Source organism: Macaca fascicularis, chromosome 11, assembly GCF_037993035.2.
Source record: "Macaca fascicularis isolate 582-1 chromosome 11, T2T-MFA8v1.1".
In the NCBI taxonomy this organism is placed as follows: Eukaryota; Metazoa; Chordata; class Mammalia; order Primates; family Cercopithecidae; genus Macaca; species Macaca fascicularis.
In genome coordinates, this window is record NC_088385.1 from 2,650,861 (window position 1) to 2,662,174 (window position 11,314).

The following is an 11,314-nucleotide window of genomic DNA, read 5'->3' on the forward strand; positions in this document are numbered from 1 at the left end:
GCATGGTCACAGCTGTCCAGAGTGAGGAAAGAGGAAGTGAGCCCTGTCACAGTGTCTTGACTCCCAGGGCTTGACACTAGCCCAGAGCTTAAAACAGGGTTGGGATTCCTGGGCCTTGCCTTTCAGGTCCTACAGGCATTGGTCCTAACGCCATGAGACTCAGCTGAGCGCAGCAAGTGAATGAACTCCACCTTAAGCGGTGACAGAGTGACCTGGGTGGGGCTCAGGGCCAGGAGTGTCACCCAGGGGGCCCGGACTTGCAGCCTCCACACCCACCAGAGGAAGCCAGTCTAGCTGGGGTCATGAACCGTGCCCTGCAGATGCTCAGGTCCCATCAAGACCAGTGTCCTCCCAGCTCAGTTCCCCTTCCAAGAGGTCTTTTCTAGAATCTTCTTCCCCCTGTTCTTTGCTGCTCTTCAGTTGGCTTTCTGGGTTTGAATTCTGGCTTTTCTATGGCTGTGAGTTTTTGGGTTAATGCTCTAACCTTGCAGGACCTCATTTTCCCATCCTGTGTAAAGTGAGACTAACAAGGTCCCAGCAGATGATGTGGGAGCCTTCCTCACTTCTGAGGCCTCACCGTTGGGGAAGCAAGGGTGAGCCAAGCACGGTGGGAGTGGGGGCCCTGGCAGGAGCCTCTAGAAGGTCAGTTCATTTCTGTCCTGTTTCATTTCATGGAGGATTTGGGATGGCATATAAAACTACACACAGGGTAAAAAGGTAATAGAATCATTGAGAAAATGGGGGTGATGAGTTCAGTAAACAAATACATTATAAAATATAAATCTCTGAGTAACTGACGGCTACCACATCTAATCCAAACTTGTTCTCAGTGATTTCACAATCCGTGAAGACATGTGAGCAAATGTGGTCTGGACAGAATAGGACCAAAGTGGCCCAGTGGGTTATGAGAGGGTCCCCCGATATGCCACACGCTTGCCAGCTTCTCTCAAGACTGGGGTGGTTCCCCTCCAGGGCTGGCTCCCTGCACGGTTGTCCGGCTGCCTCTGGAGCAGGGACTGGCAACCACAGCCCGCAGGCCAAGCCTGGCTCACTGTTGATTCATGTGGGACCTTGATCTAAGACTGGCTTTTCCATGTTCAAGTGGTTGGGGAAAAAAAAGTCAAAAGATTGATAACATCTCATGACACATGAAATGTATCTGAAATTCACATTTCAGTATTCAAAGGTTTTACTGGAGCAGTGCCACGTGCATTTGCTAACAGATCGCCCGTGGCTGCTTTCTTGCTGCAGTAGCAGGGCTGAGTCTCATGAAGTTCAAAACCAAAGTGTGCATCCTCCCCTTTAGGAAATGCTCGCCTACCCCTGCTCTAGAGCTCGCTCTCAGGCTTGGCCATCCTGTCCCTCTGTCCTGCCACCTCCCATCCCAGTGTCCAGAATCCAAGCTCTCTCTGGGACGCCTTAGCCCATGCTCTGGCCCTTGAAAGCCAACACCACGGGAGGCCTGGGGACGTGGTCAGGCTCAGTTACCCAGGGCAAGAGGGGTCAGAGCATGAACGAGGGGGCATCAGGTAATCCCAGAGCCTCACACCAACCACTGGTTTCAACTCCTGTCATCACCGGTTTTCTCCCAGAACAGTGGAAAAATACAAAGGCCCGGGCTCTGTCTGGGGAAGAGTGAAATGGCCAAAAGGGGGCATGAAAGGGAGAAGGGGGAAACCAGAGGCAGGCGCCCAGGTGACCACGATGAACAATTAGCTGAGTCCTGCAAAGCCCTGCCCCCACTCCCACCAAGAGGAAGTTGAATGAAACCGTCTTTGGCTTCTCTGCTCTTGTGGCTGAGAACTGCTGCTCGTTAAGTGGGTCATTTAAACACTACCCCAAGGAGTTAGATTTCATGACCCACTGGTGCCCCTTTGTCCTCACTTGTCCTCTTTCCCAAGTCTCCTTCCGACACCCCTGCTCCGGTTCCTGCCCTGTTACGATGACTTCTTTGGATCGGAAGCCGCATCCCAGTCAGGCCAGACCACAGCCCTGAGATGCATGGAGGTGGCCTTGACCACGACCTCTGCATCAGCCTCTGCATATCAGGCGGTGCGAGCCTTCAGCTGGGGCTGGCTTGGACACCATGTAGTCCAGCCCCCAGCGAGACACGGCGAGCGGAAGTCGCTTGCCCACATCACATTTCTAATTAGTAGTGAAGCTCACACAGAACCAAATACTACGCCCCTTTCCCCGAGGCTCAGGCAGGAGGCCGTTCGGATGCTCTGCCTCGCTTCAAGGAAATACGTCTGGTGAATAGATCTGGATTTGCTTCAGGTTGGAATGGGCTTCTTTCTCAGTTTGATTCCTGGCTAAAGGAATAATCCATTTTGAGGCCCCTTTTGGAGCCCAGCAAGTATAAAAATATTATTGTACTTTCTCTTTTTTCTGTCTGAGTACATGTTCAGTTCAGAGAGATGCCCCGGCCGGGCGCGGTGGCTCAAGCCTGTAATCCCAGCACTTTGGGAGGCCGAGACGGGCGGATCACGAGGTCAGGAGATTGAGACCATCCTGGTTAACACGGTGAAACCCCGTCTCTACTAAAAAATACAAAAAATTAGCCGGGCGCGGTGGTGGGCGCCTGTAGTCCCAGCTACTCGGGAGGCTGAGGCAGGAGAATGGCGTGAACCCGGGGGGCGGAGCTTGCAGTGAGCTGAGATCCGGCCACTGCACTCCAGCCCGGGCGACAGAGCGAGACTCTGTCTCAAAAAAAAAAAACAACAAAAAAACAGAGAGATGCCCCACCCAGCGGGGGCAGGGGAAGGTTAGGATGTGCAAGCCAGGCCTTCAGGTGAGAAAGCCTCACATCCATCCCCCATTTCTTCCCTGGCACACTGAAGGCCCGAGCGTGGTGGGCGAGAGTATAATTTTCCATAAGGTCCAGACAGGACAAGAACAAGAAGTGGGGAAGACGTGTCTTCTGGGCCCCACGATGGTAGAAAGGCAGGAGGGGGTTGGGGGTGATCTGATGAGTGGGTGTGCTTGGATCGCTGGGGGGAGGCCCCGCGTGAGGCTGGGTCAGTGTGGCCAGCCCGGGCCCTGAGATGGGGTTACTGAGTGGCTCCTACCAGGGATGGGACGAGGCCAGGCTAGTGACAGGTAAAATGAAGAAGTAATATTTTCTCTGACTCTCTGAGTTGAAAAGTGATCCAAATTCTGCCATCTTGCTCTGTTGACTTTGGCTTTAAGAACACCGTGTTCTTCAGACCTTTCAGCTGAATTGGCCCTGAGCAGGGTTCCCTCCCGGGGCCGTGGGGCTCTCTTTGGCTGGAGTGGCTGCCCGATGTCTCCAGTCCTCCTGCTGCCCTCTCCCCCTCATTCTACATCCCCAGTGACTCACCTCATGGGACCTCTTGGAGATCAGAATGAACCCATTGTTGTCGATGACGAAGCAGTCCAGATCCTGGGGGGAAGCCCAGAAGGGAGGTTACACCAGGACCCTCGCCCACCCTGGTCCTCCGGCCTGTCCCCCAGCTCTGGAAGGCAGCGTGGGAGCCTTCCCTGCAGGGAAGGAGGGGATTTGGGAGAGGGAAGTTGGTCTGCAAGGAGGACCAGGTGGAGGGCCATGGCTCCCTCCTCCAGTTTCCTCACTCGGGCAGAACTTACACTGTCCTCACAGCTCTGTGTGCACGGCCCGTCCACAGTGCTGCACTGGAAGGAAGAGGAGAGACTGAATGTGGAGACGGCATGCATGTGTGTGGTAGAAATGGCGCGTGGAAGTGGGAGCGCTGTGTGTGGGGTACGTTTGCAGTGTGTGTGCATGTGTGCATGGGGTATGCAGAGGGCATGTGTGTGGGGTGTGGGATGTGTGTGTCGTATGTGGAGAGCATGTGTGTGAGGTGTGTGCATGTGTGTGTCTGTATGTGGAGGGTACATGTGTGTGGTGTGTGCATGTGTGTGTCTGTATGTGGAGGGCACATGTGTGTGGTGTGTGCATGTGTGTGTCTGTATGTGGAGGGTACATGTGTGTGGTGTGTGCATGTGTGTCTGTATGTGGAGGGTACATGTGTGTGGTGTGTGCATGTGTGTCTGTATGTGGAGGGTACATGTGTGTGGTGTGTGCATGTGTGTGTCTGTATGTGGAGGGCACATGTGTGTGGTGTGTGCATGTGTGTGTCTGCGGAGGGTACATGTGTGTGGTGTGTGTTAGCTCTGTGTGTGTCTGTATGTGGAGGGCACATGTGTGTGGTGTGTGCATGTGTGTGTATGTGGAGGGTACATGCGTGTGGTGTGTGCATGTGTGTCTGTATGTGGAGGGCACATGTGTGTGGTGTGTGCATATGTGTGTATGTGGAGGGCACGTGTGTGGTGTGTGCATGTGTGTGTATGTGGAGGGTACATGCGTGTGGTGTGTGCATGTGTGTCTGTATGCGGAGGGTACATGCATGTGGTATGTGTGGTATGTGGCCTGTGGGTGCAGCATGTTGCAGGCCCTGGCTGGTGGAGTGGCCCAGGTAACCCTTCTAGAGGTGCAGGCCCTGCAGCCCCCGGGCTCAATGCTGGTGTGGGGAGGGGGCTTTGTGGACTCTGCACTGGCTGTCCGGTGAGGCGGAGGGTGGCCGCAGCCCCCTGCCCTCCATCCCTCCCCATTCATTCTCGGGCTCCCTGCACTTGCCCAAAGCCAGGCCGCAGCAATGAGTGATGGGGGCTGAGGGTCGGCGTTGCAGGACATTGGGGCTGAGGGAGCTTGAGGGAGGTGATGGGGGCAGCTCAGAAGCCCAGAGGGACCTGAGGGCTCTGGGGAAGCAGAGGGGAAAGGAGCCAGTAGAACGGACGGGACCGGGCCAGGCAGAGCGGGGAGTTCTCAGCCAGAAGCCGCTGTCGTCTCTGGCATCTCTTGCCAGCCATCAGGGCCTGGACCCTGGACCCTGGACAGTGGAGTGAGATGGCTCTGCCTCTGCAGGGGGGAGGTGAGCCAGTGACTTTGGGATGGCAAGGGGGGTGACTCTGGGTCGTGCCCCTCAGCACTGGGCTGGGAGGGGCTGGGGACCAGCGCTGAGGCCCGGCCTGCAGGCTGGGGAGGGAGGGGCTGAGAAGCGGGAGGGGGCCGGGAGGGCATCCTGAGAGTCTCAAGGCAGTGGAGCATCCAAGGGGATGGGAGGGGTCTACACCCAGGGAAGCACGGTGAGTTCCCCACCCGACCTGGCCTGACATCACACCTACCTGTCGCATTGACACCTACCTGCCGTGTTGCCGCCCAGAATTTGCGCTGGAGGAATTCCAGCTTCATTTGGACGCCCACGGCTACAGGGCAGGAAGAGAGAGGGCAAGGCCAGGGAAGAGAGAGGGAGAGAAAAAAATAGAGTCGAGTTAAAGAGAGGAGGTGCTTCCGCCGGAATTGAGGAGAGAGACAGCAGCGCATGGGAGGACTAAGTCAGAGGGCAGAGTGCAACGGAGGCGCCTGGGGAGTGGGAGGGGTGGGGGAAGAAGAGAGACGGCAGCCCAGCAGCGATGAGGCCCCCGTTCCAGAGAACAATGAGGGCAGGTTCATCCTAGATCTCTGGGAACTCAAGGCCGGTGGATGGGATGCTCAGTCTCCCCTTTCCCATAGATGGGAGTACAGAGGCCAGAGAGACCCACCCGTTTGACCAAATCACATGACCAAGAGTGGCGCCCGGAGACTGGAGTTCAGGGCCATTGCCCTAGCAACTCATGGGCTCCTCGGATCTGAACCTGGTGTAACCATGTCTTTCACACCCTCTGCCTGCTCAGGCTCTTCCCAGCTTTATAAGGAGGCTCTTTTCCAGCTCAAAGCCAGGATCCGATTTGCCCAGGGCTGCAGGCAGGTTCCAGGAAACTACAGGCACCACCAGCTGGCAAAGAGTTCTCTTTTGATGACTGCTTACAAGGGCCACCCCTGCCTTTCTGGTTCCCAAATAGGCTTGGAGAACCCAAACGGGTGCTCACATATCAAGAGAAATCTGGGACAAAGAGCTCCAGGAAAACTTGGGGCCAATGAATAGAAAGAAGAGGCAGGTTATATTGAAAAGAAGAAGAATTTCAAAACTAGGCCAGCTTCCTAGTGTCTGGTATAATAATATCAAAACTGCGCTGGGCGCTCAGAACGTGTCCGGCACCTCACATGCATGAGTGTACTGAATCCCACAGCAGGCCAGTCCTATTATTATTCTGACTTTCCAAGCTGAAGAAATGGTGGCTTTTCAGAGTCACATGGCTTGCCCAAGTCACCAGCTTGTTAGTAACAGAAGCAGGACTGCAGCCTGGGCCTGCCTATCCCTGAACCTGCCTCCTCTCGACCTGGACTGAGTCCTGGCAGTCGGGAAGGAGCGGCGGGCACAGGCAAGCCGCTGTCTACTCAGGTTCCGGTTTCCTCATCTGTGAAACGTGAGCAGATGTGGCTTCTTAACCATTACGCTGTGTCCATCACAATCATTCCCACTTCTCGAGTGCCCAGTTGGCGGGAGTTCCAGTACAGCACAGAGATACAGAATTGTGTTTTTGTTTTTTCAATCTGGAATGATCTTAGAGAAATTTGATGGGAGAAATGAGAGCAGGGAAGGGTGAAAGGCCAGAGGTCCAGCCCTGCATTTTCCAGGGTTGTGATCTTTGAATTTTGTCTTCTCAGCTGCAAGATGAGTCACAGTTCTACTTCCCCTAGAAGGGCAGAAGGAGCGTAAGATTGTTGAGGCTCAAGTGGGATAATGTGTGAGGCTGTCACTCTAGACTACAGCCTTGGTTTTTAAATTTCAGCGTGCATCACAATCGCCTGGAAGGTTTGTTAGAACCCCACCCCCAGAGTTTCTCCTTCAGGGGGGCCAGGGTGGGCCTGAGAATTTCTGAAGTGTTCCCAGGGGTGGCCGATGCTGCTAGTACAGGCACCATATTTAGGGAACCCATGTCCTAAGCCTTACCCATGGAACCTTCTAAGATGATGAAGATGGCCTACATCTCTGCTGTCCTAAACAGTAGCCAATAGCCACACGTGGCTACCGAGAACTCAGAGTGTGGCTAGCACGCCTGAGGACCTGAATTTTAAAACATTTTGATTTTAATTAACTTAAATTTAAATAGCCACGTATGGTTGTTGGCCACTGTTTTGGACAGTGTTATTCTAGAGCTAATCTGAGTTTGCAGATGAAGAAACCAAGGCCCTGAGAGGCCCCTCCCCTCCCCTGGAGTCTCACGGCAATCCTGGGGCGGAACTCTGGCTGGCTGGCCTTCTTGAACAGGTCCTATGATATGGGAACATTTGAGTTCTTTGGGGGTGTCTTTGTTGCTTTGAGGTCCAGGTGGCTGAAAGGAGTGGGCTGGAAGGGGATGGGTAGACCCATTTGTTGGCTCATGACAAAGATGAGAGCTGCAGACACAGTGCACAGCAGCAGGTGAGGTGTGCTCAGGGCCTAGCACGGTCGTGCTCCTCCTCCCGCTCATGTGCCCCTCTAAGGTTGTGGGGACCCCTCAGTCTCTTCTCCTTTTCTCTTATAAGACCACCCTAGATATTCATTTTAGACAGATTTCTTTCAGAAAAGGCTAAATGAAAGAGGATCATCAGAGTGAATCACGCTAGTGTTCAGAACGACCAACTCTTCAGGATCGAGGAGAGCTTCCTCCATCGTGCCCTTGGCCTCCGTGGTCTCACATTATTCCTAGAACGAGACTCTGCCTTTCCATTGGAGGGCTCAGTGTCAAGTCGCATAGAATCATGAGATTTCTGAGCTGGAAGAAATTCTATGATTCTAACATGGAGAGTATGGAGAGGGTGGGGTGTAGGTTTTGAGGCTCCTGGGGCAGAAATTGGAGGAGCAGGGCACAGAGCAGATTTTCCCCCACTTGGTTCCATTCCAAGCTCCTCCAAGGCAAGCTGTGTGTCTTGACCCGGGTGTCCTTTGCAAGATTTAGGGCATTGCAACCGCCTATTGGCATGTCATCTGCCCTTGTGTCACAGAGTGCTAATGAGTGCGTTTTACAATCCTCTTGTAAGATAAAAAAGTTCTCAAAGTCCCCACTCGACCCAAGAAGTCCAGCTGGCTTCACCTCTCACTTTGAACTTGCCATGTTCTTCCCCAAACCTGACCCTCCTTGAGACATCTCCATTTCACAACACATTTTCTATCTGATTGCTATCATTTTCCCTCCTCCCATCTAAGGTCTGCACACCTTAGTGCCAACATTTTATAAATCTGTCCGCTTCTCTCCATCTCCACAGTTACCACCCTTGGCCAAGCCAACATTGCCTCACTTGGATTAATGCAAGCACCCCCCAGCTGTCCACCGCTTTCCACCCCACCTCTCTCTGATCCGTTCTCCACGTAGCCGCGAGAGTGATCTTTCTGAAGATCAAATCACACCACTCCCTGGCTTAAAACCCTCTAATGTCGTCCCATTGCTCTTTTTTTGTTTTGTTTTTTTGAGATGGAGTCTCACTCTGTCACCCAGGCTGGAGTGCAGTGGCACGATCTCAGCTCACTGCACTGTCTGCCTCCCGGGTTCAACTGATTCTCCTGCCTCAGCCTCCCGGGTAGCTAGGATTACAGGTGCGTGTGACACCATGCATGGCTAATTTTTGTATTTCTGGTACAGATGGGGTTTCACCACGTTAGCCAGGCTGGTCTCAAACTTCTGACCTCAAGTGATCTACCCGCCTCAGTCTCCCAAAGTGCTGAACACTTCAGAAATTACAGGTGTGAGTCATCGCACCTGGACCACATTGATCCTAAAATCTAAACCTGTAAGATGGCCACGTGAACTGGCTCTGCTGATTTCTCTTATTTCAACTAGAAGCACTTCATCTGTCAAACATATTAAGCTCATTCTCACCCCAGGGCATTTGTACCAGCTGTTTTCTCCTCCTGGAATGCTCTTCCCCTAGAATTTTACATGACTGGCTTCTTCCCATGATCAGGTCTCAGCCCAGCATCATCTCCCAGAGTGGTTGTCCCTGGCCTCCCGAGATAAAGCAGGTCCCCCCCCCCCCACCTTTCACTCTCTATCTCGTTACTTTTTTAATTTTCTAAGTGATATGATTTGTTCATCTATTTGATTTCTCATTTATTGTCTGTCTGGGGCTAACACCAGCCAGGGGATTGAGTTTTCATCCCCAGCACCTAGAACCCATTCCTATTACAGTGTGGCTCTGTACATTTCTCTTGAGCTATGTGAGCAAACTCAATTTGAACCAGCCAGTTGACAGGGAAGCAGAATTCTAGCAGGTCTCACTGTCCCTTCCCTCCAAGCTTCAGGGGCCTTGCTGACCTCCTTCCTCTCCATTTTGCTGTGCCTGCTCACTGTCCCTGAACTTGAGATCCTGGAGGTTTAGCTGTGCTCTGGGTCCCTTGAAGACCTCGGAGGCAATCCACTAAGGAATGGGGGTTTAAGTGAGACACGAAGAAGAACTTCCTTATGGCAAGAACTGTAAGATGTTGAAGACAAGACGTGGTATTGGGAGTAAAGGCGGTGAGGCACGGAAATACATTTACCAGTGAGTCAACAGTGTTCTGCGGTGCCCAACTGCTTGCACCCCTTGGCTTGCATCATACTGAATCCTTCTGTCAACTCCTGTCCCACAACCCAAGTTGTGCTTTTCCATTCCAGACACCCAGGGAACCGAGTCTTCTCCCCCAGGATCCCTGCTCTGCTCGTTCAGCTGAGTGGCTACTTGGGGGGAGGACTGCCCTTCCTCCCATCATCTCCTGCTAGCCAGCTGTGTGTAGGAGACAACACCTTATGATACTATGTTTGCAGACAAGCTCACACCTTTCGGTGAAGAGAAATTCAGGCCAAGGGCCTGAGGGAATGCAAGGCCTCGGCTTTTCCGGTTGCTTTCCTGGGAGTTATCAGGAAAACTTCCCTCATGCCTGTGCATGCTGGGCCCCTGGTTTAGACCCTGACGTTGGTCCCCAGGGGGTCTGTCATGCCCTGAAAGAGGAAGACAGATCTCAGACCCCTTCCTGCCCCAGCTGGCCTGAATCCCTTCCCTCCCTCCTGTCCTCCCTCTCCAGGCTGTCCCCTGCCTTCCCTCTCTGGCCTGCCTCTCCACATTGATCTCGTGCCTTCCTCCATAGCAGCTTTCCTTAAGATCTCAGCTCAGCTCCGCTGGCCAACATAACAAAGAGCCTCAATAAGGCCAGGCTGGCAAGCAGCTTATCAAGATGTACATCTTGGCTCTGCACGCAGACTGTCACCTTGGTGCTGCTGTGTCATCACAGATGGCAAAACCAAACAGCTGCACATGCACACACACATACATGCACACACAGACACACATGCATGCACACATACATGCACACACAGACACATGCATGCACACACACATACATGCACACACAGACACATGCATGCACACACACCTGCACACACATACACATGCATGCACACACACCTGTACACATATGCATATACACATGCACACCATACACATACACATGCACACCATACACATGCACACACGTACACACACATGCACACACATAGCATGCACATGAACATATGAGTTTGCACACTGTTGAGTGCTGTGGTCCCAGGAGTCAGAAGCTCCAGCTTTGCCCTCCCAGCCGTTGTATCTACTTCTCTTTCCTCCTCCTCTGTCTTGAGAACCTAACCGGGAGACTGCGTGTTGCACGGGATGGGGACTGTGGGGCATGAGACGGATCATCTTTTGTAACACATGCTGGGGACCCGGCAGGTGCACAGCGAAGACTTAGGTTGCAGAAGGCCAGTGCCAGAAGGGAGACCAGAGATCTCAACCCATCTCCTCATTCTGCAGGCCAGGAATCCCAGCCAGCAAGGCCCAGGGCTGCTGAGTGAACTCACTAGCTAGCTAGTCACTGAGCAACAGAGTCTGGAGTCTGGGTGCCCTGATGCCCAGTCTTGGGCTCTTTCCCGTCCTCCATTCCTCACTCAGTTGACACAAAGGCGCTGGGGCCTGAAGGACACGGAACAGGTGGGGCCGTCCCTCTGCTTGAACAGCTCTGTGTAGGAAAGGAGATGAAGCAGACCACAGAAAGCCTCTGCACAATGTGAGGGTGGCCCAGGGAGAATGCCAGAGATCGGAGGAGGAGCAGGGCCAGTCCTGTGGCATTCCGGGGAAACGTCGCCTTGCAGGTGACATTCTGGTTGAGATTTTAAGGAAGCGGGAAGCCCCCTATGGGCGGGAGAGCATTGCAGGCCCAGGGAAGGCCACGCTTTCGGGGAGGGACACGCTTTCGGGGAAGGCCACGATTTCATGGAGATGGAGAAGCAGGAAGCGTGTTTATGGGGAGGTGGGAGCCTCTTTAGCTTGAAAGTGGGATGTGTGGGAGGCACCAGCATGAGAGGTGAGAGGCAGGGGATTCCCCAGAGGGAGAAGACACCGCAG

At 53.5% G+C, this 11,314-nt stretch overlaps 1 protein-coding gene across 3 annotated transcripts in view; it reads right to left on the reverse strand.

Moving 5' to 3' along the window:
• The window catches only part of CACNA2D4 (calcium voltage-gated channel auxiliary subunit alpha2delta 4), a 133,283-nt gene that overhangs the window by 15,755 nt on the left and 106,214 nt on the right, over nucleotides 1-11,314 (reverse strand). For all 3 annotated transcript variants that reach the window (XR_012419868.1, XM_065523538.2, XM_065523539.2), the window contains 3 exons: nucleotides 5,183-5,244; nucleotides 3,607-3,651; nucleotides 3,341-3,403 (listed from right to left, as the gene is read on the reverse strand). Coding sequence is in view for 2 of the 3 variants with exons in the window: in XM_065523538.2 (XP_065379610.1) it covers nucleotides 3,341-3,403; nucleotides 3,607-3,651; nucleotides 5,183-5,244 (170 nt within the window). In the remaining variant the exon portion in view is untranslated. The remainder of the gene's footprint in view (nucleotides 1-3,340; nucleotides 3,404-3,606; nucleotides 3,652-5,182; nucleotides 5,245-11,314) is intronic.